The following is a 27230-nucleotide window of genomic DNA, read 5'->3' as shown; positions in this document are numbered from 1 at the left end:
ATCCGTTCATAAGAATGTGTTTGCACTGCTAGGCTCTGCCCTGGCTTGCTCTGGTCTTCAATTTAACGCTGTGATGGTTAGGGCTTGTACAGACATAGGATGTAAATCTGACACCCCACTCTTATCTAACCTTGCATGCTTTATGAAAATATTGGTATTCATTCCCACAGTTTGTCGTATAAACTAGTTGTTTTTACTTCTGGTCTGGGTAAAGATTATCTAAGATCTCAAATTGAATTGAATTGACCTTATTTCTTACATCCTTCACATACATGAGTAAAAATCTTTACGTTATGTCTGCATCTAATTGTGCAATTTGTAATTTGTAATTTGTAATAAATACAACAGTCAATGTAATATAGAGTACACTCAAATCAGTGTGAGTTCATCAGTCTGATGGCCTGGTGGAAGAAGCTGTCTCAGAGCCTGTTGGTCCTGGCTTTTATACTGCGGTACCACTTCCCGGATGGTAGCAGCTAGAATAGATTGTGGTTGGGATGGCTTGGGTCCCCAATAATCCTCCGGGCCCTTTTTACACACCTGTTCTTGTAAATGTCCTGAATCATGGGAAGCTCTCAACTACAAGTGCTGGGCTGTCCTTACCACTTTCTGCAGAGTCCTGCGGTTAAGGGAGGTGCAGTTCTCATTCCAGGCAGTGATGCAGCCAGTCAGGATGCTCTCAATTGTGCCCCTGTAGAAAGTTCTTAGGATTTGGGGGCCCATACAAAACTTCCTTAATAGTCTTTCACCACACAGCTGGTGTGTATAGACCACGTGAGGTCCTCGGTGATGTTGATGCTGAGGAACTTGAAGCTGTTTATCCTCTCAACCCCAGATTCATTGATGTCAAAGGGGTTAGCCCATCTCCATTCCTCCCGTAATCCACAACCAGCTCCTTTGTTTTTGTGATATTGAGGGAGAGCTGCCTGTCCCTGCTCTAACCCGAGTACATTAAAAATTAACGATTTAGCTTTATTTGTCACATGTACATAGAAACATACAGTGAAATGTGTTGTTTGCATTAACAGCCAACGGAGTGTGAGATCTGGTGAGGGCATCCCGCAAATGTTGCCAGCTTAGCATGCCCACAAAGTACTAACCCTATCCTGTACATGGGAAGAAACCGGAGCACGGGGAGAACATACTAACTCCTTACAGACAACGGTGGGAATTGAACCCTGATCATACGCTGGCACTGTAAAGGTCTACACTACCATGCGGCCCCCCTCACACCACAGTGCTTCAAGTGGGTTGCCATTTTGTACTGGGCAAAATGTAGCTCTAACTTCCTCCGATGCTTATAGCATTTTAAAAAGAAATTGTTCAATCACAAACAAGAGAAAATCTGCAGATGCTGAAAATCCAAGCAACACGCACAAGATGCTAGAGGAACTCAGCAAGCCAGGTAGCATCTATGGAAAAGAGTGTAATTGACATTTCGGGCTAAGATCCTTCAGCAGGACATTTATAATTCTCACAGTAAAAATCTTTATTTTATCCATACAGATCATTTCATCATATCAATCAATACATCACAGTAGTATGAAGTGAAAGCAATAACAGAATGCAGATTAAATGCGGTAACAGAGAAAGTGCAGTGCAGGCAGACAATAAAGTAAAAGCCATAACCAGGCAGATCATGAGATCAAGAACCTTCAGAACTGTCTTAACTGTCTTTGAGCCTGGTTGAAGGTTATTCAAGATACAATCTATTATTTTGTAGGGGGATGGCTTTTTTTTTAAATTGGGAAGTTTCCCCTTTCCCTTCTCTCCACTCTGCCACCTGTCAGACCTCCGTATCCCCATCTAACCTCTTACCCTAGGTACTGGGGGCTTCACGTGCACCTGCTTTGCTTATGCAAACCTTTGCGTTGATAAAGCACCCCTGCTTAAAGGCTGGGGTCGCTGACTTGCTCTGAGCTGCAGCACTGGAGTATGGGTGAGACTGAATAAGAGCCACAACCCCTCGGAGACTGGAGGTGATACCTCACCGCATCACCTGCCTATCTGCAAGAGGTTATTTCTTGACTACATCGTCGCTGTTAGGATTCCCATGAGACCATGCAGAACTATCTATTGTTGAGAATATTTGTCAATGATGGAATCAGTTATTGATCCCTGTGCAGTCTACATGTCAAAATAACTCTCTCCAACTTCTCTCTAATTCATCCACCAAGGGAAATAATTCCTTCTTGTTCATTCTGCCTCTGTACAGCCCCCTTCTGTCTGAAGAAAACAACCCCAACTGAGTCTCTGTCCACTCACCACGAAAATACTCTGGCCCATTGCATGCAGTAGAAATTGATTTTTTTCCTTCTTTTTCTCTTTTAACAAATTTTGTTCCCCCTCTCCCCCCCAACAAAAGACTTAGTCATGTTGCCGCTATATAGAACTACACTTGGAATATTGCATTCGGTTCTGATACACCCTGATACAGGAAGGATGTGAAGGCTTTGGAGAGGGTGCAGAAGAGTTTCATCAGCATGCTGCCTGGATTAGAGAGTATAAGGAGAGGCTGGACAAACTTGGGTTGTTTTGTCTGGAGTGTCAAAGGCTGAAGGGAAACCTGATAGAAGTTTATGAAATTGAGTGGCAAAATTATTAGAGTAGGCAGTCAGAGTCTTTTCCTCAGGCAGAAATGTCAAGTGCTAACAGGCATATATTTAAGGCGAGAGACGGAAAGTTTGAAGTGGGAAATAATCTGTCTTTGAGCCTGGTGGTGCATGCTGTCAAGCTTTGGTGTCTTCCTGAGTGGGAGGGGTCTTTAGTAAATTGGTGCACATATAAGAGCCACTGCCAGCATATGGGGAATGGTTGTTTTCTGTGGAGTGGCGGAGGCTAAGGAGTGACCTGATTTATAAAATGGTGAAAGACAGATAGGGTAGACAGTCTTTTTCCCAGGGCTGAAATGTCAAGTATAGATACATTTAAAGACGGGGAGGGAAAGTTTAAAGGAGATGTGCCGGGGCCAGATTTAGTTTTATACAGAGAGTGGTGAATGCCTGGATTCGGCTGCCAAGCCTGGTGGTGGCAGCAGATCGGTTAGTAGTGTTTCAGAGGCTGTTAGAAAAACTCGCAAGTATTTGGGGAATGGAGGTGCAGGCCAGAGGCATCTGCAGAATCTCATCTTTGGCACTGACATGATGGGCCAAAGGGCCTGTTCCTGTGCTGTACTGTTCTGTGTTTTAGGTGAGAACATGATCAGTGAGTGTACAAAAGGTCAGTTGGCTCACACTCACACCCACAGACAATCGCTTAAATAAAGGAAACCTAAAAGTTGCGTAACAGACAGCCAGGTCTGGTCAGGCATTGTGCATTCGATAATCACTCCCCCATTGACCACCTTATCAGATCCCTGCAAAGACACCGTGGACTCAATAAAGAGGAAGTTTAGTTTAATTGGTCCTCATGTTTGGCTCTGCCGTGGTGGACCAAAGGGCCTGTTTCTATGTTTTATCATTCTGTGTTCTCATAAATCTCTCTTTAAGAGTCCTGATGAAGGGTCTCGGCCCAAATGTTGACTGTTTATTCTTCTACATAGATGCTGCCTGACCTGCTGAGTTCCTCCAGCATTTAGTGTGTGATGTTCTAATTTGGCAGCTTTCCTGTGTTCCAAATGAAGTTATTTTTGAAGGTAGTGTGACGTCAGATGCACAGCAGTCCAGCAAGCCTCCAGCAATGTAATAAGGCCCAGGGAATCTATTTTGGTGATCTTTGGTGAGCGATTGCTAACTGACCCCAGCAACCCCTCACCTTTTAAAATTAACCTCTTGTGAAGGGGCAGATGGGGTTTGTGTTCAGTTTTTGACTTGAAGTATGGCACTGTATTGCAAGAATTAGCTTAGTTTATATTGTGTAACACACACAAAATGCTGGAGGGTCTTGGCACAAAATGGCTTTATTCCTCTCCAATTTGACCGGCTGAGTTCCTCCAGCATTTTACATGTTTTGCTCTGGATTTCCTGCATCTACAGAATCTCTTGGGTTTTAGTTCATTTTATATTCAAATTTGTGGAGTGGGACTTCAACCAATAACCTTGAGGAAGGATTGCTATCAAACAAGCCAATATTGACATTGATAGATCTTTGGACAATAAAGCAGGAAAGGCAGGCAGGCAGCAGGTTACCAGCTAGAGACACAAGAGACTGCAGACATTGGAACGTGGAGCAACAAATAATCTGCTGGAGGAACTCAGCGGGTCGAGCAGCACCTATAGGGTGGGGTGGGTGTTGGGGGAAAGGAACTACAGACTGGAACGTTGACAGTTCCTTCCTTCCCCACAAATGCTGTTCGATCTGCTCAGTTCCTCCAGCAGTTTGCTTGTTGAAACAGCTGTCCACCAGTTATTCTGCTCAGAACCCTTTGGCCTGTCGTTCTCCCCATGGTCGCATGGGTTTCCTCCCACATTCCAAAGACAAACGAGTTAGTGTTGTGGGCAAGCTATGGTAGCGACATTTGTGGTAAATCCCCAGCACATCTTCAGACATTGGTTGTTGACGCAAACAATGCATTTCACTTTATGTGTTGATATTTTGATATATATGTCACAAATAGATCTAATCTCTTTAATCTAAACCCACACAGTCCAAGGACACTTGCAAACTCCACATAGATACACAGTCAAAGTGCAGGGAATTGAAGGATGTGATCATTGTGTAGCCAGGATGGATTAGTTTGCTTAGGTGTTTAATAACTAGTGTAATTAGTTCAGCATAACATTATGGGCCAAAGGGCCTTGCCTATACTGTCCTGTGTTCTCTGAAAACTAGAGGGTATATGTTTAACATGAGGGGGCATAATTTTAAGGTGTTTGCAGGAAGGTATAGGAGGGATGTCAGGTGTAAGTTCTTCAATTCTGTTTGTCTCATTTATAGGAAGGATGTTGCCTGGATTAAAGAGCATGTCTTATGAGGACAGATTGAGTGAACTAGGGCTTTGCTCTTTGGAATGAAGGAGGTTGAGAAGTGACTTGATAGAGTTGTACAAGACGTTAAGAGGCAGTGATAGAGTGGACAGCCAGGACCCTTTGATAGGTACATGGGTGTAAGAAAAATGGAGGGCTATGTGGGAGGGAAGGGTTAGATTGATCTTAGAGTAGGTGAAAAGGTCAGCACAACATGGTGGGCTGAAGGGCCTGTACTGTGCTGTAATATTCTATGTTCTATAACAGGGGAAAAAGTTTAAGAGGGACCTGAGGAGCAATTTCTTCACCCAAGAGAGGAGTGGTTGGTATATAGAATGAACTGCCAGTGGAAGTGTTTGAGGCAGGTAAAGTACAGACATTTTGGCAGGTACAAGGACGTGGGCCAGATACAAGCAAATAGCACTGGTTTAGGTGGATTAGTTAAAGAGATTAGCTTTACTTGTTACATGTAGCAAAATGCAATATTTCTGCATCAAATCGAATCAGTGAAGATTGTGCTGGGTACCCTGCTTGTGTCACCACACATCTACAGCCACTAACCAGAACGAATATGGGAGGAACCAAAGCACCCGGAGGAAAGCCAGGCGGTCACGGGGAGAACATGCAAACTCCTTGCAGACAGTGGCAGGAATTGAACCCTGATCTTACAGCTAGTACTGTAGTAGCATTACACTAACCATGCTGCAAAGTGGTGTGGATCATTTGGGCCAACGAGCCTATTTCTGTGCTTTAGAACTTCTTGATCGTGGTATTGTATTTAAAGCAACTCACCAATTTCTGGATTTACTAAGTTCAGTCTTTGCACTGACCATTGTGGGATTTGAACTCTCAAACCACAGAGTACCTGCTACAGTACAGCTACCTCAGCTCATCCATCCCCAAGTGCAAAATACTTGCTCACGTTGAGCAGCTGACCATAGCTTATCACTATGAGACCAGATCTATTTATCAGGGACTCCCTTGCCCCTAATCAAGAGTACACATCTTACAGATTAATCGATGAACAAGGAGCCCCAGTGGCGTTGAACCCCACAACTGTAGCCCGAAGGAGCAGGAAGTTCCACGCACTATTGATGTGCGGGTTTCTAAGTTCTCCCACTATGCCTCACGTCCAGGGGCCTTTCTTGCAACCCACACAAGGGAAACTTCCTGCCTCTGTTTCCTTATTTGGACCTTTTCAAAGAGTGGAAGACTGTGCCAAGGGAAACAAACCTCATAGTTGAGACTAATCCTGTCCTTTCCACAGCATCTCACACTGTCATTTAAATCAACTCCATTTCAATTACTAGACTGGTTTGTTATTCAGATTTAGTTATCACATGTACATCGAAAGACAGTGAAATATGTTGTTTGTATTAACAACCAACGGTGTGCTGGGGGCAGCCCTCGTGTTGCCACACATTCCGGTGTCAACATAGCGTGCCCACCATGCTCGGTAGAGTAATACAAAATACAACAACACCGTACACAGCAAGTGTCCTCCTCCACACACACTGTCTCCAACCCAGGACTCCAGCCTCTAATGGACTTGGTACAGATAAAAACGTGCATCATTCATGGAGATGGTTTTATTTTAACAGTGCATCAGCATCGTGTTTAATATCACTGGCATATGTGAAATTCGTTGTTTTGTGGCAGCAGTACACTGCAATTGAGGTAGTACAAGGGAAAAACAGTAACAGAATGTAGAATAAAGTGAACAGCAAAAGCACAATGCAGGCAGACAAGAGCCACAGCAAGATCAACTATGAGGGTAAGAACCCACCATATCGTACTAGGGAACTGTTCAATAATCTCATGACAATAGGATAGAAGCTGACCTTAAGCCTGGTTGTACTTGCTTTTGGGCTTTTCTATCTTCTGCTTGGTTGTAGGAGAAGAGAAAATGTCTGAGACGGGTGGGCTTTTTGATTATGCTGGCTGTTCTACTGAAGTAGTGAGAAGTGCAGCCAGAAGATTACAGTCAAGATTGCATTTAGGAGAAGCCATTTAGTCCAATGAATCCATGTCATCAGTGACGAAAGAGGGTTACAAAAGTACACATAGACTAAGATGTTAACTGTCCTGTGCTAGCACCAGTGGGATCAACAGTTGATTTGCCACCTGTCTTCAGGAGACAGAGATAAGTAAGACAATGGAGCAGCATTTGGAAATGTTAATGAAGAGACAAGAGAGTTTAACGGAAGGAGACACCGGTCTGAATATTGTCAAGACCGGCTCCTTTTGAACCCTGAACTGTTTGAAGGTGATGGACAGGCAATACCCCAGCAGGGGGATAAAAAAGGGGCAGGTTCGCTAAGACACGACACACACGACTCCACGAGGTAACGAGACCCTGAAAGCGGTGTGCCCCCCCCCCACGAGTTGGTGGGAGTTGTTGGAGGTCTGGTCGCGGGACCAGCCAGAGACGCACAGGGTAGAAAGGTACGGATCGGCGGGAACCTGGTGTGTGTGTCCACCCTTGCTTGGGTGCTGGGTTCACCGCAGAAGAACAATCGTATCTGGAATGGAGGGGTCACAGTCGGTGACCTCAGAAGACATTACCAAGGACTCGCCCGAAAGCTAACTGCGAGGAATATCGAAGGTCTGTGTGGAATCCGTTTTGAATATTCATTCGCTTTCGCTCTCTCTCCTTTTTCCTCGCCCAACGGCACAACAGTGATTACTGCGAACTGAACTAAACTCAATTGAACTGAACTTTGCGTCACTTGAAACTGGTCATTTACCCCTAGACTGCGATAGAGCTTGATTGATCCTATTATCCTAGTTCTGTGTACATGTGTGTTTTATCGTTACTGAACTGTTGCATTTATTATCCTTGTGATTAGAGTACTGTGTTGCTTATTTCTTTAATAAAACTTTCTTAGTTTCAGTAATCCAGACTCCAACTGAGTGGTCCATTTCTGCTGGTTTGGCAACCTAGTTACGGAGTACGTAACACATCACACCCATTGCTTTGCTGCCCTGCAAGTCGCAAGGTTGCGGGACCGGACGGCATCCCAGGGCGGGTACTCAGAGTGTGTGCGGCACAACTGGCAGGTGTGTTTGCAGACATTTTTAATCTCTCCCTCTCCCAGTGTAGAGTGCCCTCCTGCTTCAAAACATCCACTATGTTCCAGTACCTATAAAGACCAAGGTAACACGTCTAAACAATTGGCGTTCTGTCGCTCTCACCTCAATAATAAGCAAATGCTTCCAGAGACTGGTCAGGGACTACCATCTGCAGCATGCTACCTCCCACACTGGACCCCCTACAATTCACCTACCAACATAACCGATAGACACCATCTGGAGAAGAGGGATGCTTACATGAGAATGCTGTTCTTGGACTGCAGTTCACCATTCAACACCATAATTCTCCCCAGGCGTGACATGAAGCTCAGAGACCTAGGTCTTCACCCTGCCTTGTGCAGCTGCATCTTGGACTTCCTGTCAGATCGCTGGGAGGTGGTAAGAGTAGGCTCCCTCACTTTTACCCCTCTGATCCCCAACACAGGTGCCCCTCAAGGGTATGTACTAAGCCCCCTCCTTTACTTTCTGTATACTCATGACTGTGTCGCCAACCACAGCTGCAATCTGATAATTAAATTTGCTGACTACACTACACTGATTGGCCTAATCTCAAATAATAATGAGGCAGTCTGCAGAGAAGACACCATCCTGACACAGTGGTGTCAAGAAAACAACCTCTCCCTCAACGTCGCAAAAAAAAGGAGCTGGTTGTGGACTACAGGAGGAATGGAGACAAGCTAACCCCTATTGACATCAATGGATCTGTGGTTGAGAGGGTGAAACAGCTTTAAGTTCCTCGGCATAAACATCACCAAGGATCTCATGTGGTTTGTACATACCGGCTGTGTGGTGAAAAAGGTAAAACAGTGCCTTTTTCACCACAGACAGTGGAAGAAGTTTGCTGTGGGTCCCCAAATCATAAGAACTTTCTACAGGGGCACAATTGAGAGCATCCTGACTGGCTGCATCACTGCCTGGTACGGGAGCTGTACCTCCCTCAATCACAGGACTCTGCAGAGAGTGGTGCGGACAGCCCAGTGCATCTGTAGATGTGAACTTCAACTATTCAGGACATTTACAAAGACAGGTGTGTAAAAAGGGCCGAAGGATCATTGGGGACCCGATTCACCCCAACCACAAACTGTTCCAGCTGCTACCATCCAGGAAGTGGTACCACAGCATAAAAGCCAGGACCAACAGGGTCTGGGACAGCTTCTTCCACCAGGCCATCAGACTGATTAACTCATGCTGACACAAGTGTATTTCTACGTTATATTGACTATCCTGTTGTACATACTATTTATTATAAATTACTATAAATTGCACATTGAGACAGAGATGCAACATTAAAGATTTTTACTCCTTATGTATATGAAGGATGTAAATAATAAACTCAATTCAATTCAATTATCCTTTCTCCAGTTCCCAGCCAATATATCTTTGAAAACCCTTGTCACCACCCGTGACAGTAGACCATCAATGCCTTCTACATTTTTTGAGGATATTATATAAAATAAAAAACTTAGCACTGAAAATATACAGCAGGCCAAGCAACATAAATGAAAGGAGAAACAATTAGGGTTTCAGGTCTGAAACCCTTCACTGGATTAGATATGTTAACCCCAGTTCTCTTGCCTTGGCTGCTGCTTGGTCTGCTGAGCATTTATTGTTTTTGTTTCAGATTTCCAAAATCAGCAGATTAAAAAAGAATTCCACATATCTCTCCCCCAGGAATGTAAACATTTCTCTACTTATCTAACTTCTGCTAACAGGAACTGCAGACTGTTTTGTTTCTTGTGTCTCCATATCCCTAAAAGGAATAGTCTCCCCTATTGATCCCTAACCTCTAATGAAATCTTCTCACAATATTCTTTGCTGTAGGGAAAATTCCAGTTTCAGCTAAAATTCAAGGGTGGCACGGTAGCATAATAGTTAGTGGGATGCTATTACAGCACCGACGATCCGGGTTCAAGCCCCACCTCTGCTATCTTTATGGAGTATCTACATTCTCCCATGACTGTGTGGGGTTCTTGCCACATTCCAAAGATGTACAGGCTAGTAGATAACTGATCACTTGGATGGAATTGGTTGGTGCGAGTGTGTTAAGTTGCAAAGGCCTACCACTGAGCTGTATTTAAAAAGCAAACACAAAATCTGGTGTGTTACTGGATTTGTGGGGCAGTTGGAGACTAGTCAATTTAGAAAGTAAAATGTATTATCAGTGTATGGATATGTTACCTTGAGATCCATTTTGAGAGTCAGCTGAGAGTGTAGTCAGGAAACTGTCTATGTGTCATGCCAGTTCATTACCTTTGAGCCTGGTCCAGATAAGAACTACGGCGAGGACTACTCTGAACTAGACAGTAGTAAGACAGATTTTTGTAAAGATATTTAATGAGTATCTATAGGCAGCAAATTGGCCACTTAGATTATCTGGTATTGGCTGAAGTCAGTGTTGCTGTGATGCGATCCTCGGTTGGTCTTGCTAGGGGAATTGTTTTCTTCAATCAGAAAGAATCTTAAATACTCTCCATAAAAGCCACAAACAGATTCTGATGGTGTGCATACCCAGAAATTATGGGGTTGGATAGTATACACAGTAACACAGAGGGTAGAGCTGGAGCCTCACAACCAGAGACAGACAGGCAGACACTCTCACGCACACTCACTCTCTCTCTCTGTTGTGCGCTCTCTCTCACTCTCTTCACTGAGTTTTTGTGTATTTAGGGAGTGTCTCCATTTCGTCGTGCCTTTCTAAACATCTAAACAGAGTCTAGGGTCCCCATGGGTAAGTACAAATTTCTCCAGTGACAGTAGAAAATACTGGATGTATCCTGCAGGTCGAGAGAGAGAGAAACAGGGTTGATGTTTCAGGTCATCTGAAGTGGGGGGAAGGAGCCAGTCTGGGGGGTGGAGTGGGGAGGTGGTGGACAGCATAGAGGGAGTGTGTCTGACAGGATAGAGACGAGACAGACTGAATTATGTAAAATATGGTGCCCGGTGCCTGCTGATAGTGCACTGATCCATATGGAGGAGAGTTGAGAGGTACTGAATGTACAAAGGGGGAGATGATAAAGCATGCAGGAACTGTGATACTTTGCTGGAATCTGAAGTCAAATAGTGGTTGAAAAAATAATACAGGTTTGAGGGCATGTGTGGGATGAGTAATGTTACAGATTGCTGGCCTTTCCTCAGAGCTAGCCAGTGCAGGCTCAGACTGGAAAGGCTGGTTATCTGAAATTGTGGAATTCAACACAGTTTGAGTGCTGAAGTGTGTGTTATTGCAAGACGAGGTGCCGATCCTCGAGCTTGCATTTTTCCATTGAAACCCAACACAAGGGGCCAAAGACGTCAGAGATGGAGGGAGATCACCAATTAATCTGACAGACATAGTGGACATGGAGAGGATATTTCCAACAGTGGGAGAGTCTAGGATCAAAGGACACAGACTGAAAATAGAAAGACATCCATTTAGAACAGAGATAAGGAGGAATTTCTTTAGCCAGAGGATGGTGAATCTGTGAAAATCACAGACAGCTGCAGAGGCCAAGTCATTGGGTATATTTAAAGTGGAGGTTGATAGGTTCTTGATTAGTAAGGATGTCAAAGGGAGAAAACAGGAGAATGGGGTTAGGATGGAAAATTAATAGCCGTGATTGAATGGCAGAATGGCCCAATTCAGCTTCTCTGTCTTGTGGTCCGTGGACTTGTAGGATAATTGGTCGCTGACCCATTCCTAATCGAGTTTAGCCTTGCACCTCAGTGGACTGGAGACGAGCAAGGCTCGAGATAGCTGCGACAGTGCAACTTCTCACGCGGTACCTATGCTCAGTCCGTTTAACCCAGTTTGTTACCGGCTTAGGTCTGCATTGGATGAAGACCTGCCTGTGTCTGGTCCCAGTGCCTAATGCGTTAAGCCGACTCTGCGTGAGATGGAATATGTGGTAAGATTGAATTTCCTCCGGTGGTGGGTACCGGTGTTTGGTGGCGGACACTTTGAGCATGAGCAGACTTCGAAAGGATGAGTCAGTGTTGCCAAATACAGCATGGGGTGAGCACATTAGTGAACTCTGAGAAAGCTAATGTCTCTTGCTGACAATTAGAAGTACAATAGATCCTGGTGAAGCTGATGGGTTTGCACACTGCATGTTGCTGAGGTTATGGATGCAATTGCTTGACTGAAGGGCCGATGTTAAGCTGCCCAGTTCACCCTTCTTCGCGTGTCCATGTGCCTCTGGAGCTTTTGACCTTGCTGTTCTCAGGACTGCCACTCCTGCACTTTTGGCTGAGGGTTCCAAACATGTCCTCTAACCCTTTTGCCCTGCTGGGCTAATCAATGATAAGGGTTCATATCTTCTATCCCACCTAGCCCACAGATTTCATGGGAACAAGAATCGGACTGCATCTGCCCTGTGGATAGTAAAGGGTTAGAGCAGGGGTTCCTATCCTTTTTTTATGCTATGGACCCTTACCATTAAATGAGAGGTCCGTGAACCTCAGGTTGGGAAGCCCTGGTGTAGGGGGACATGGGTCAAATGAATACACAGAGAATAGAGAGATATGTACATTTTGCAGACAGAAGGGATTACTTAGTTAGGCATTTAATTGGTAGGTTGATGAGTTTGGCTTCGATGGAAAACTTGGTCAGCATGGAGCTGTTGGGCCGAAGGGCCTGTTCCTGTGCTGTCTGAATCTATGATGTAGGAAGGTTACTCCCACCTTTTAGACTCGTAGCTGTAGCACTGAGCATTGTGGAGGTACAGCAGGAAAAGAGGAAGGTGTGGGGAAATGGAGGAACAGTTCTAAACGACATGCTGTTTCCTGCAGTCCTTATTTGATTTGTTTAGAGAGACAGTATACGCATCTGTTAGTCTTGTGAGACCATGGATTTGCACCTTTGAAGGTTTCCAGGGCACAGGCCTGGGCAAGGTTGTATGGAAGACCGATTGCCCATGCTGCAAGTCTCCCCTTGAACTAGTGACCTTCAGATCACTAGACTGATGCCTTAACCACTTGGCCACACTCCACACACAGAGATACAGTAAGGTAACAGGCCCTTCCAGCCCAAGTGAATCCACACTACCCAATTACACCCATGTGAACAATTAACCTCTGACCTGTACATCTTTGAGATAAAAAGGAAAGGTATGTCACATCTGGAGTTTCTCTGGTTAGTGGACGATTTCCTTCCACGCCTTGCTGACGTAGTGGGGAACCGCGGTATAGCAGTGGTTTGCCATTGCCTTCTGCCGGGTGAGTTTCCAAAGAGATCACCAGCTTGTAACCCAGCATGGATGGAAAGCGTGTAGGGGAGCTGGCTGGATTCGAACTCGGGACCTTTCATCTTGAAGTCTGGCACTGATGCCACTACACCACCAGCTGGGTCTCATATGGGTCGCATCCGGAATTTTTCCGGGTACACCGTTCCGATGTAGTTGGAATTTGCATACGAGGCAAGTTACAACAGTGGATTGCGATTGCCTTCTGCCGGGTGAGTTTTTTTTTCAAAGAGATCACCAGCTCTTTAACCCCGCATGGATGGAAAGCGTGCCGGGGGGAGCCGGCTGTACTTGAACTTCAGACCCCCCCGCCCCGCATTTCAGCGCTGATGCCACTACGCCACCAGCCAGTATCTTTGGGATATGGGAGAAAAATCCACATGGTCACTTGGAAGACATACAAACTCCTTACGGACAGCACCACGAATTGCTGGAGCTGTAATAGTGTCTTGTTACTGTGTTGCTCCAACATCTGGCTGTTCGGTTCCTCACCCTGGTACTGCCCTTTTGGCCCTGTGAGGGTTCCTAGGTAGCTCCATGGTAAAATACCTTCCCCCTTATCTTTAAACATCTTAACATCTTACCCGGGTTCTGCTTGGATTAGAGGGCATGTGCTGTCGGGCAAGCTTGGGTTCTTTTCCCTGCAGCAGCGGAGGCTGAGGGGAGCCCTGATTGAGGTTTATAAGATTGAGAGGCATCGATCGAGTAAGCAGCTGGTATCTTTTTCCCATGTTCAAAATATCTGATACTACAGGCCGTGCATTTAAGATTGGTGGGGGGGGGGGGCGTTCAGAGGAGATATGCGGAGCAAGTTTTTTACACAGAAAGTGGTGAGTGTCTGGAGTGTGCTGTCAGGGGTGGTGGTGGAGACATTTAAATTTAAGAGGCTCTTAGATGGTTGGATGAATATGCAGAGAGTGGAGGATATGGACATGGTGTAGACAGAGGAGATTAGACATTTAGTTACTGGGTTAATGAGTTTGGCACAATATTGTGGGTCACAGGGCCTCTTCCTGTGCTGTACTCGAAGTCAAATTTGATTTTATCATCATGTGCACAAGTATAAGTTTGCCTAAACGTGATGAAAAACTTACTTGTAGGAAATCATAAGCACCAGAGATTCTGCGGATGCAACAGACACAAAATACTCAAAGTAACTTTATTATCAAAGTATATGTATGCCACCATGTACTACCCTGAGATCCATTTTCTTGCAAGCACTTACAGTAAATACAAAGAACACAATAGAATCAACAGAGACAAACAACCAATACGTGAAAAAGACAAATTGTGCAAATACAAAAGGAAAAGTAAATAATAATAAATAAATAAGCAATAAATATCAAGAACATGACATGAAGAGTCCTTGAAAGTGAGTCCATAGGTTGTGGGAAAAGTTCAGTGACTGGATGAGTGAAGTTATTCCCTCTGATTTAAAAGCCTGATGGTGTGGAGTAATAACTGTTCCTGAACCTGGTGGTGTGGGTCAAAGGCACTTCAGCAAAACAAAACGTCCCACGCAGGCAGTCTGACCAGCATTTGTTGATACTATTGGAGAGAGCAACTGGTTAATCTAGGTAGCAGGGAAAGTGTAGGAGGGCGCTGGGAGTTTATCTGATAGAGTAAAGTAATGTGATACTTAACTGGCTGGATTGTTTCTGTGTGAATGTTATTATTGTCTAGTTTGTGCAGTGCTGTATAGCCCGATTAACTGGGACATGACAAGCAGATTAGTCTGTATGGTAAAGAGAGTGATGGGCAGATACTCAGTACTCACACAACATTGCAAGAGTGACTGTACTTCAGAAATAGTACATTCACTGTTAAAGATATCTGCAGTCTGATAGGAGCACAAATGCATCTCGTTACTTTTGGATAACTTTGCTGATACAGTAAATAGTTAGCCCAGGCTGTAATGCATTGGGTCTTGCCGACTGCCTGCAAGTGCTTGAGAGAGTAAATAAGCTATGTGATGCTTTTAATACTGTTGTGTACCTGTAACTTCTCCAAGGATCGTCAGCTTGCCGTAGTGGAAAAGCTTGGGATTTTCTGAGATCCTGAAAGTGATGCCGTCTGGTGGTTAGTTTCTGGTAGGGTCATCCATGGTGGTAAGATCAAGGGGGAGGTTCCAGACAAACAGCGATCCAACCACGACCCTAACAGTGGAGCTGGTGGCACCATAATGGCAGTGAAGGTGGAGTAAGACCCCAAATCTTGCATTCCGTGCCTCTTTACCCTGAACCCCATCTGACAAGGACTGTGCAGTGATACAGTGCGGATTGGGCCCTTCTGGCCCTTTGAGCCATGCTGCTCCAGCAACCCCCAGCCAACCCAATTAGTTCTAACCTAATCACGGGACAATTTACCTACCTGGTACGTTTTTGGACTGTAGGAGGAAACTGGAGGATTTAGAGATAAAGCGCATTCCATGGTAAGGTCATACAGAGACTCCCTACAGAACAGTGTTGGAATTGAACTCTGAACTTTGACACCTGAAGCTGTAATAGCATCATGCTAACTGCTGCTCTACTGTGGCGTTACGTTAGTTGCTACCCTACTGTGCTACTCGTATTTAAAAAGTTTATACAATTACAGGAGAGATAGCTAGGGTAGATAGTAAGGCTATCAAATGGATATATTGTATGAAAAGATGGACTTTTGACCTATAACCAACCTCATCATAACTTTGCATCTCATTTTCTGTCTGCAAAGCATGTTCTCTACCTGTAATACTTCATCCCCCATTCTGTTATTGCTTTTCCCTAGTACTACCTCGATTTGCTGAAATGAAATGAATTGGATGACGTGCAAAGCAGTCTTTCACTGCATCTTCCACACCCTTACCTTTAGGCAGGATTGTGATTGTGGCAGGGGCCATTACTTCCAGTGTTTCTCAAGCCCAAGGCTGACACAAGCAAGGGAATCTAAAGGAGCTTTTCTGTGCCTCCTGACGTGAGAAACAATGCTCATGAAAAATTCAACAAAGAGGCAGTCCATTTAACTCATAGTTTCTGTGGTAACATTGGATTTGTCTGGATCGATCGGGCTTTTAAAGATAAAGATTAAAGATTAGCTTTATTTGTCATATGTCATCAAGACGTACAGTGAAATCCATCATTTGCGTCAATGAGCAGCATAAAACCATAAGATATAGGAGCAGAATTAGCATTTGGCCCATTGAGTCTGCTGTGCCATTTCCTCATGGCTGATCCAGTTTTCCTCTTGGACCCAATCCCTTCATGCCCCGGCCAGTCGAGAATCTATCAGCCTCTGCCTTAAATATGCATAAAGGCTTGACTCCACAGCCGCCTGTGGCAATGAATTCCACAGATTCACCACCCTCCAGCTAAAGAAATTCCTCCTCATCTCTGTTCTAAAAGGGTGCCCCTCTATTCTGAGCATAGTCCAAGGAGGTGTGAGGGGTGGCAGCTCGCAAGTGTCGCCATGCTTCCAGTGCCAACATAGTATGCCCACAACTTACTAACCCTAGGTCATGTGCAGTGGTGAATCTTTTTGCTTGTATGCAGAGATTCTTCTGCTTCCCCCTGCACTACATAACCTCTCAGCCAGTGTCCCAATTACAACATGCAATCTTCAAGTGCAGTGTTAAGGAGCTGTTATCACTCTACGACCATCAGGCCCCTGAACCAGCGTGGATAACTTATTTAACTACCACACTACTATCAGCCCTTCGCACCGTTGAGTACATTTACATGGAGCACTGTCAGAAGAAAGCAGCGTCAAACATCAGCAACCCTCACCATCCAGGCCATGCTCTCTATAACCTGCAGTCTCACTGTCAAGGAACCTTTACAACTCATGTTCTCAGTATTAATTTTATTTGGACAGTTTGTTTTTTGAACAATGGTTGTTTGTTGGTTGATGTTTACGTAGAGATTTTTGTAAAATTCTATTTATTTCCTTTTCATGTGAATGCCTGCAAGAAAGTGAATCTGAGGGTACTGCTAGTGACAGAAAGTTCTTTAAAAATGAATTTACTTTCAACTTTAAGGGGGCTGCTGGATTTTGTGTGGGATCTTGTGTCCCCTCTATAGGTATAGGAGTCCCATAATCACTCTCGGAAGAAGAGTTGATCTCTTTCCCGAATTAAGATTTTACTAAGGATCTGCTCATTGACTCATTGCTGCTTACGGGAACTTGCTAATAAATTAGCTGCTGTGTTGTAACAGAGACCAGATTCTTACTTAAAGAAAAGGTTCTCCTGGGTCTTGGAATTCTACAGGAATCATCAGTTAGTTATCACAAGGTTTTAAAAGTTGCATTAGAGATTCAACTTTACCCAATACTATAAAACTCTATTACTTGAGCACATTTATTCACAGTGGAAAAACTTGTAGCACTATCACAGACACACAATATTATAAAAGCAGTTTTCACAAGAAAAGCTTAAATTAACCATAAACAGAATTTTTATAAGGAAGAACACAATTAGAACAAAAATAAACAGTCTATTTTAATGCAGAGTGATCAAAGTTGTCATAGTGTTGCAACACACAAAAAATGCTGGTGGAACCCAGCAAGCCAGGCAGCATCTATGGAGAGGAATAAACAGTCAACGTTTCAGGCTGAGACCCTTCATCTGGAATGGTTCGTGTTTATAATGTTGCTAAGCTGTGGTGTTTATGGTTCAAGAACTAAATGGTATCAAAACAGGTGTTCCTGAACCTGCTGGGTTGGGAGTTCAGACTTCTATACCTCCAGCCCGATGGGAGATACTAGAAGATGACTTGGTCCGGATAGCAGTTGACTTTAATGATGGATGCTGCCTTCTTGAGGCAGTGCCTCCAGATGGTGGGGAGAGATATGCCCTTGATGCATTGGGCTGAATCCACTAATTTCTGCAGCTTCTTCGGTTCCTGCACTTTCAAATTGTTGTATCAGACCACAATGCAACCAATCAGGATACTTCCAAAAGTGCGTCTGTAGAAGTTGGTTGGAGCGTTTGGTGACAAGCTAAACCTCCTTAATCTCCTAAGAAAGTAAAGATGCTGACTCACCTTCCTTGTGATTGTGTCTGTGTGCTAGGCCCAGGACACTGTAGGTCATCTGATACGTTATAACCCAGAGGTTTAAGGCAATGACTCTCTCCACTGCCAGATCCCCAGTGTAGGCTGGTGCCCATTCACCCTCCTTCCCCTTCCACTTCCTGAAGTCAACAATCAGCTCTGATGTTAAGTGTAAGCTTGTTGTTGTGGCACCACAGCGTTCTCCAGTGATCTCTGCAATCCCCTCTACAGTGCCCAGATTGTTCCTGACAAGGGTGCAACCTGAAATTCTGTGCTCTTCACCTGGAGACCATGATGAAACTTTTTTCCACTGTCATTATGCTGAGCACCGATTTCCATTAGCTGTTGCTCCAGAGTGGGTATCTGGATTAGGTTCATGAAGGAGACTGCAGCGAGAGAGCACACTTAACCAGAAGAAATAGCAAGTCTGCGTTCTGAGTACAATTAGGCTGAGAGTCCTTGGCTGACAGCATTACCCAGGCAACAGACTGAATTACTGGCATATAGGTAAAGGTAAGCAAGAGAGGTTTCCAAAACTCCCCAAGCATATAGATCGTGCCATGACCCAAAGCGGAAAGAACTTGTGAAGGGCTGGATGTTTCTCCTCGTTGGCAAGCCAGTGATTTTTTTTCTCTCTTTGACAATTCCTGCTGTGATTATCATTCATTGGAACACATTGTGATTATCACAGTGAGTCCAATCAGCCCATCGGTTCCTTGCTGGGTCTGGAAGAGCAATCCTGTTCATCCCATTCTTTCGTGGCAATTTTTCTATTTCCAAATCCACTTCAATCAGACACCATTGCTGTAGAATTGGACTACTCAGCCCATCGAGTCTGCTCTGCCATTCAATCATAGCTGATTTTCCTTCTCTCAACCCAAGTCTTCTGCCTTCTCACGAGTCTTAACCTGCTCCTCAAGCCTCTTGTTAAGTGTTCTGTTCTTTTGTCTCCAAGGACATCAAATCTATCCAGTGAATCTGTGCCAGGAAAGACAACCCATTAGTGCCGCAGGAGAAATATGTCTTAATAATCATCCCTAGCTTTCTGCATCGCTCACTTTTCAAAGAATATCAATCTCAAAGGCGTTTACATTGGCTATGTAAGGTCTTTTGTCAAATCTCTTTTACTTTTTGTTCAATAAGTGCTCATATTATTGAGGATGCAATTTCCGCATCAAGTTAATTGAGTCCGGCCATGAGAAGAATGAATTAACGGCAGTTAATTGTGTCAGTTCTGCCGTCTCCATTTATCTCCAGTTTCGACTCCCAACAGAGTCCAGATCCTCATTCGTCAGAAATATCGTAATGGTTCCTTCACATTCAGGGTGGGGAATTTAAAATGTCAAGATTCAAGATTGTTTAATATCATTTCCAGTACATGAGTGCAAAGGACAATGAAATAATTATTATTCTAGATCTAATGCTGCACAAAAAAACACAGAAAAAGAACACAGTATTAAGAAAAACACAATAAATATAAATACATAAGATAACTTGTGTACATTAATTGTATGTCCCTAAAGTGACTCTTGGCACAGGAGTGTCTGTACATAAGGCGACTGACAGGAAATGATAAAAGTAGTAGTGTTGGAAGTGTGTGGAATTAAAAGGACAGTTGGCATTTCACGTTGAGACCCTTCGTCTAGCCTAAGAAAGGAGATATAATCAGAATAAGCAAGTGAGGGGGAAGGATGATAGGGTGATCCAGGTGAATGGAGAGGGTTGGAGGTGTGGAGAGATGGGTTGATGGGTGGAGGTGTTGATCAACTGTTTGAGTCTGGTGGTCCCGGTGTGGATGCTGCATAGCCTCTTTCCTGATGGGAGTGGACAAACAGTCTATGAGCCGGGTGGGTGGGATCCTTCATGCTGTTGCTGGCCCTTTTCTGTATATACATCCTTGATGGTGTGTAGGCTGATGCCGGTGATGCAGTGGGCAATTTTGACTGCGCTGTACAGCCTTCCTATCCACCATAGGGCAGCTTTCGTAGTATGCAGTGATGCTGTATGTTGGAGTGCTCGCTACTGCGCATCTGTAGAAGGACATGAGTATTGACGTGCATTGTCCAGCTCTCTTCAGCCTCCCTAGGAAGTAGAGGTGTTGGTCAGCTTTCCTAGTTGTGTACTGTGGGACTATGAGAGGTTTTGCAAGATGTGCACTCCCAGGAGCTTGAAACTGCTTGAGGTTTCCACTGCTGTGCCACCAATGTAAAGTGAGTCGTGTGAGTTCTGCTGAAGTCGATAACCATCTCCTTTGACTTATTGAATTTAAGGAAGACTTTATTTGCCTGGCTCCAGGCCTCAAGCTCTTCTACCTCCTCTCCGTAAGTTATCTCATCGTTGACTGTCATGATGGAGTGAGATGGAGGAACTGAGTGAAATACATGTTAGTAGGGAAGTGGTGTTAGGTAAATTGAAGGGATTGAAGGCAGATAAATCCCCAGGGCCAGATGGTCTGCATCCCAGAGTGCTTAAGGAAGTAGCCCAAGAAATAGTGGATGCATTAGTGATAATTTTTCAAAACTCGTTAGATTCTGGACTAGTTCCTGAGGATTGGAGGGTGGCTAATGTAACCCCACTTTTTAAAAAAGGAGGGAGAGAGAAACCGGGGAATTATAGGCCGGTTAGCCTAACGTCGGTGGTGGGGAAACTGCTGGAGTCAGTTATCAAGGATGTGATAACAGCACATTTGGAAAGCGGTGAAATGATCGGACAAAGTCAGCATGGATTTGTGAAAGGAAAATCATGTCTGACGAATCTCATAGAATTTTTTTGAGGATGTAACTAGTAGAGTGGATAGGGGAGAACCAGTGGATGTGGTATATTTGGATTTTCAAAAGGCTTTTGACAAGGTCCCACACAGGAGATTAGTGTGCAAACTTAAAGCACACGGTATTGGGGGTAAGGTATTGGTGTGGGTGGAGAATTGGTTAGCAGACAGGAAGCAAAGAGTGGGAATAAACGGGACCTTTTCAGAATGGCAGGCGGTGACTAGTGGGGTACCGCAAGGCTCAGTGCTGGGACCCCAGTTGTTTACAATATATATTAATGACTTGGATGAGGGAATTAAATGCAGCATCTCCAAGTTTGCGGATGACACGAAGCTGGGTGGCAGTGTTAGCAGTGAGGAGGATGCTAAGAGGATGCAGGGTGACTTGGATAGGTTGGGTGAGTGGGCAAACTCATGGCAGATGCAATTTAATGTGGATAAATGTGAAGTTATCCACTTTGGTGGCAAAAATAGGAAAACAGATTATTATCTGAATGGTGGCCGATTAGGAAAAGGGGAGGTGCAACGGGACCTGGGTGTCATTATACACCAGTCATTGAAAGTGGGCATGCAGGTACAGCAGGCGGTGAAAAAGGCGAACGGTATGCTGGCATTTATAGCGAGAGGATTCGAGTACAGGAGCAGGGAGGTACTACTGCAGTTGTACAAGGCCTTGGTGAGACCACACCTGGAGTATTGTGTGCAGTTTTGGTCCCCTAATCTGAGGAAAGACATCTTTGCCATAGAGGGAGTACAAAGAAGGTTCACCAGATTGATTCCTGGGATGGCAGGTCTTTCATATGAAGAAAGACTGGATGAACTGGGCTTGTACTCGTTGGAATTTAGAAGATTGAGGGGGGATCTGATTGAAACGTATAAGATCCTAAAGGGATTGGACAGGCTAGATGCGGGAAGATTGTTCCCGATGTTGGGGAGGTCCAGAACGAGGGGTCACAGTTTGAGGATAGAGGGGAAGCCTTTTAGGACCGAGATTAGGAAAAACTTCTTCACGCAGAGGGTGGTGAATCTGTGGAATTCTCTGCCACAGCAAACTGTTGAGGCCAGTTCATTGGCTATGTTTAAGAGGGAGTTAGATATGGCCCTTGTGGCTACAGGGGTCAGGGGGTATGGAGGGAAGGCTGGGTTCTGAGTTGGATGATCAGCCATTATCATAATAAATGGCGGTGCAGGCTCGAAGGGCCGAATGGCCTACTCCTGCACCTATTTTCTATGTTTCTATGTCATTGGCGAACTTGACAATGTGTTTACTTGGGTGTTTGGCCATACAATCCTGTGAGAGCAGAGTGTACAGTAACGGGCTCGGAACACAGCCTGGGGGGCATCCATGTTGAGGATGATGGAGAGGGAGGAGTGGTTGTGCAACCTGACTGTCTGAGGACTGTTGGTTAGGAAGTCCAACACCCAGTTGCCCAGTTGGTGTTTAGACTGAGGAATAGGAGTTTGTTTACCAAGTCTGTGGGACAATAGTATTGAATACCAAAATGAATTCCAAAAACAGTATTGTGACATAAATTGGGGGGAGGGGGAGAGGAAAGAAAGAAATAATAAGAGGGATATGGATGGATGTAAATGTTGCTTTAGCCTTGATGCAACACATACAAAACTCTGGGGGAGCTCGCCAGGTCAGGCCACATTGATGGAGGGAAATAAACAGAAGAGAAAGTTGAGCTTTATTTGTCACATGTATATTGAAACATACAGTGAAATGTGTCATTTGCATCAAACCAAGTTAACAGAGGGTTGTGCTGGGGCAGCCATTCCGGCACCAACATACAGTGCATACAAAGAGCATTCACCCCCTTGGAAGTTTTTATGTTTTATTATTTTACAACATTGAATCACAGTGGATTTAATTTGGCTTTTTTGATACTGATCAACAGAAACGACTCTTCTGTGTCAAGGTGAAAACAAATTTCTACAAATTGGTCTAAATTTTAAATACAAAATAGTTGATTGCATAAATACTCACCCCCTTCAAGTCAGTATTTAGTAGATGCACCTTTGGAAGCAGTTACAGCCTTGAGTCTGTGTGACTAGGTCTATTAGCTTTGCGCATCTGGATACTGCAATTTTTCTCCATTCTTCTTTACAATACTGCTCAGGCTCTGTCAGACTGCATGGGGATCATGAGTGAACAGCCCTTTTTAATTCCAGCCACAAATTATCAATTGAATTGAGTTCTGGACTCTGACTTGGCCACTCTAGTACATTAACTTTGTTGTTTTTAAGCCATTTCTGTGTAGCTTTAGCTTTATGTTTGGGGTCATTGTTTTGCTGGAAAACAAATCTCCCAAGTTGCAGTTCACTTGCAGACTGCATCAGGGTTTTCCTTCAGGATCTCCCTGTATTTTTCTGCATTCATTTTACCCTCTACCTTCACAGCCTTCCAGGGCCTGCTGCAGTGAAGCATGCTTCACAGCATGATGCAGCCACTGCCATGTTTCATGGTAGGGATGGTGTGTCAATCATAGCGTTTAATCTGATGGCAAAAAAAACTCAATTATGGTTTCATCAGATCATGGAACCTTCTTCCAGCTGACTTCAGAGCCTCCTACATGCCTTCTGGCAAACTCTAGCTGAGATTTCATGAGTTTTTTTTCAACAGTGGCTTTCTCTTTGCCACTCTTCCATAAAGCTGCAACTGGTGAAGCACCCGGGCAACAGTTGTCATATGAGCTGTCACAGGTCTCTTGGTGGCCTCCCTTACTTGTCCCCTTCTTGCTCAGTCACTCCGTTTTTTAGGACGGCCTCTAGGCAGACTCACAGCTGTGCGTATTCTTTCCATTTCTTGATGATTGACTTAACTGTACTCCAAGGGATTTTCAGTGACTTGGAAATTTTTTTGTATCCATCTCCTGACTTGCACTTTTCAATAGCCTTTTCGCGCAGTTGCTTGGAGTGTTCTTTTGTCTTCATGGTGCAGTTTTTGCCAGGATACTGACTCACCAGCAGTTGGACCTTCCATAAACTGTTCTCCGTGACCACGTAGGTTTCCTCACACATTCCAGTGGGTTAGAGTTAGTGAGGCTATGTTGGCAATGGAGGCATGGCGACACTTGCAAACTTCTCCCAACACATCCTTAGACTGGGTTGGTTTTTGGCATAAGCAACACATTTCACGGTATGTTTCAATGTACATATGACAAATAAGCTCATCTTTAAAAATCTTTAATCTTTAAATACAGAAGCAGGTCTTATTATCCCTCTCAACCCCATTCTCCTGCCTTCTCCCCATAACCTTTGATACCCTTACTAATCAAGAACCTAGCAAACTCTTTTTTAAATATACCAAATGACTTGGGCCTCCACAGCCATCATGTGGCAGTGAATTCCACGGATTCACCATCCTCTGGCTAAAGAAATTCCTTCTTATCTCTGTTTGATCCTTTTATTCTGAGGCTGTGCTCTCTGGCCCCGGACTCCCCCACTGTTGGAAACATCCTCTCCATGTTCCCTCTTTCGGGGCTTTTCAATAATTGGTAGGTTTGAATGAGACTCTCCCTCATTTTTCTTGAAATTTCAGAAGAAATTTTGAGTGTGTAGAATTTTGTAAAATCCACTCGAGTGCCATGCTGAAAATGCGCTCGGATACGCTGTGTCAAGAGTTCATTCTCAGGATATAAGGAAATGTGCTCTGACACTCTATGTCGAGAGTTCCTTCTCAGGATACAAGAAAACAACGATGATGTCAATAAAGAATGGGTGTTTCTCTGCCAGGAGGAAGGGAGGGAGAACTCCCTTTGGTCATCTCCACATCCTGGCATTTCCTAACCGTTGTGATGCTCACATGCACACCAGAGATACTGCAGAATAATTGCAGTGGTTTAGCTTGACGCAGAACAGAAGCCCACCTGGGAGGAAGGGAATTGTGGTTCTCCGAACAACTCCCAACTTCCCCTCCACCCTTACTTCTGATGAATCTGCAGTTTTATTTTATTTTTATTTAGAGATACGGAACGATAATGGGCCCTTCTGGCCCAATTACACCCATGTGATTAATTAACCTACCAACCCATATGTCTTTGGAATGTGGTAGGAAGCTGGAGCACTTGGAGGAACCCACATAGAACATACGAACTCCTTAGAGACAGAGGCAGAATTGAACCCAGTTTGCTGGCGCTGGATTAGCAATATGCTAACTGTCACACCATCTGAGCTCATCCCATTTTCCGTGTTTGGCTCATATCCATCTAAATCTTTCCTTATCTATGTACCTGTTTAAGAAGCTTTGCCCTTGTACAGGAAATCCTACAAAGAGTAGTGGATATGACACAGTCCATCACAGGTAAAGGCCTCCCCACCATTGAGCACATCTACACAGAGCGCTGTGGTAGAGATGTAGTATCCACCTCCCAGGTCATGCTCTGTTTCTCTTCTCACTGCTACCATCAAGAAGATGGTACAGGATCCTCAAGACCCCACACCACCAGGTTCTGGAACAGTTATTACCCCTCAACCATCAGGCTCTTGAACTAGAGGGGATAACTTCACTCGCTCCATCACTGAAATGTTCCCACAACCTATGGACTCACTTTCAAGGATATTGTTTGTTTATCTATCCTTTAGGGTGCAGACTTTCATTGATTCTTTTACGTTTCTTGGATTTACTTTGTATCCCCTGAAGAAAATGAATCTCAGGGCTGTATATGTACTGTGATAATAAATTTACTGTGTACTTTGAAGTGTTGATATCTAGAGTACACTGCCAGAAGAGTTGGTGGAATTGGAAAAGTCAGTGCAGACAAACGATAAGGTCCAAGACCTTAATGAGGTACTATAGATTATGGGATCATGAGTCCATCTTACCGTACTAGAGCACTATTCGATAGTCTTACAACAGTGGAAGGAATTACACAGCCAAGCACAGAAGTACATAGATTCTTGGATCATGGGTCAAGTCAAGTCAAGTTTATTGTCATGTGCACATTTCCGATGCTGTCACCTGGTCCTTGAACCCTCCGTCCTGATCAAAAAGGTGTAACAGCACCTTTATTTCCTGTGGAGCATCAAGAAAGCTCACCTCTGTCCCAGGATACTGACGGACTTTTACCGCTGTACCATTGAGAGCATACTCACCGACTGCATCTCAGTGTGGTATGGCAATTGTCCTGTATCGGACCGCAAAGCACTCCAGCAGGTGGTGAAAACTGCCCAGTGGATTATCAGCACCCATTTGCCCACCGTTGAGAACATCTACCGTAAATGCTGCCTGGGCAGGGCGAAAAGCATTATCAAGGATGCATCTCACCCTAACCATGGACTTTTTACTCTCCTCCCATCCAGTAGGCGCTACAGGAGCCTCCGCTCCCGCACCAGCAGGCTCAGGAAGAGCTTCTTCCCTGAGGCTGTGACCCTACTGAACCTCACATCACAGCGCTAAGCATTATTGCACCCATATTGGACTGCCTCAGTACTTTTATATTTGTATGCTGTAGCACTTTTTATTCGCAGTTATTTTGTAAATAATACTATTCTTTTGCTCTTCTGGTCAGATGCTAATTGCATTTCATTGGCTTTGTATCTGTACTTGGCACAATGACAATAAAGTTGAATCAAATCTAAAAAAATACTTGAATGTGCAAATGCAATGAAAAGCTTACAGCAGCATGGAATCAGATAGGTAACATTCACAAGAAAATAATATATATTAAACAAATTGTATACAATTTGTGAAAGGGAGATCACAATTTGAATTTAAAAAGCCTATTTTAGTGCAAAGTTGGCCATAGTACAGAAATAGTGATTTGGGTTCTGCAGGTCAGTTCAAGAACCAAAATGGTTGAAGGGAAGTAGCTTTTCTTGATGTTGATGTGGAACATCAGGCTTCTGCCCGGTGGTAGCTGTGAGAAGATGGCATGGCTTGGATGTTGGGGATCTTTGATGATGGATGTTGCCTTTTTTGATGCTAGCGTGCTTTCCTTAGCGTGCTTCTGTGTGCTGAGCCCTGAACAAGTCAACCAATACCTTAACACCTAGGAGTTTAAAGCTGCTGACTCTCTCCACTGATTATAGACTGGCACATGTTTGCCCTTCTTCCTCTTCCTGAAGGCATCAATCAGATCTTTAGTTTTACTGATGCTGAGAGGGATGTTGTTATGGCACCACTTAACCAGGTGTCCTGACTCATTCCTGTAAGCTGGCTCATCACCGGCTGAGATTTGTCCTACAACATTGGTGTTGCTGGTAGATTTGTAGATGG

General features: G+C 44.3%; 1 protein-coding gene across 5 annotated transcripts in view; it reads left to right on the top strand.

Annotated features, from left to right (window-relative positions):
• Positions 1 to 27230, top strand: part of shc1 (SHC (Src homology 2 domain containing) transforming protein 1) — a 115607-nt gene that overhangs the window by 36852 nt on the left and 51525 nt on the right. Inside the window, exon 2 of one of the 5 annotated variants that reach the window (XM_063041893.1) lies at positions 11800 to 11881. The exons of the other annotated variants lie outside the window; for them this stretch is intronic. Coding sequence (XP_062897963.1) covers positions 11870 to 11881 — 12 coding nt within the window. The 5' untranslated portion in view covers positions 11800 to 11869. The remainder of the gene's footprint in view (positions 1 to 11799; positions 11882 to 27230) is intronic. 5 annotated transcript variants of the gene reach the window in all.

Source organism: Mobula hypostoma, chromosome 2 (assembly GCF_963921235.1).
Source record: "Mobula hypostoma chromosome 2, sMobHyp1.1, whole genome shotgun sequence".
Taxonomy (NCBI): domain Eukaryota; kingdom Metazoa; phylum Chordata; class Chondrichthyes; order Myliobatiformes; family Myliobatidae; genus Mobula; species Mobula hypostoma.
Note: the sequence above shows the minus strand (reverse complement) of the source record. Positions and strands in the feature narration are given on the sequence as shown.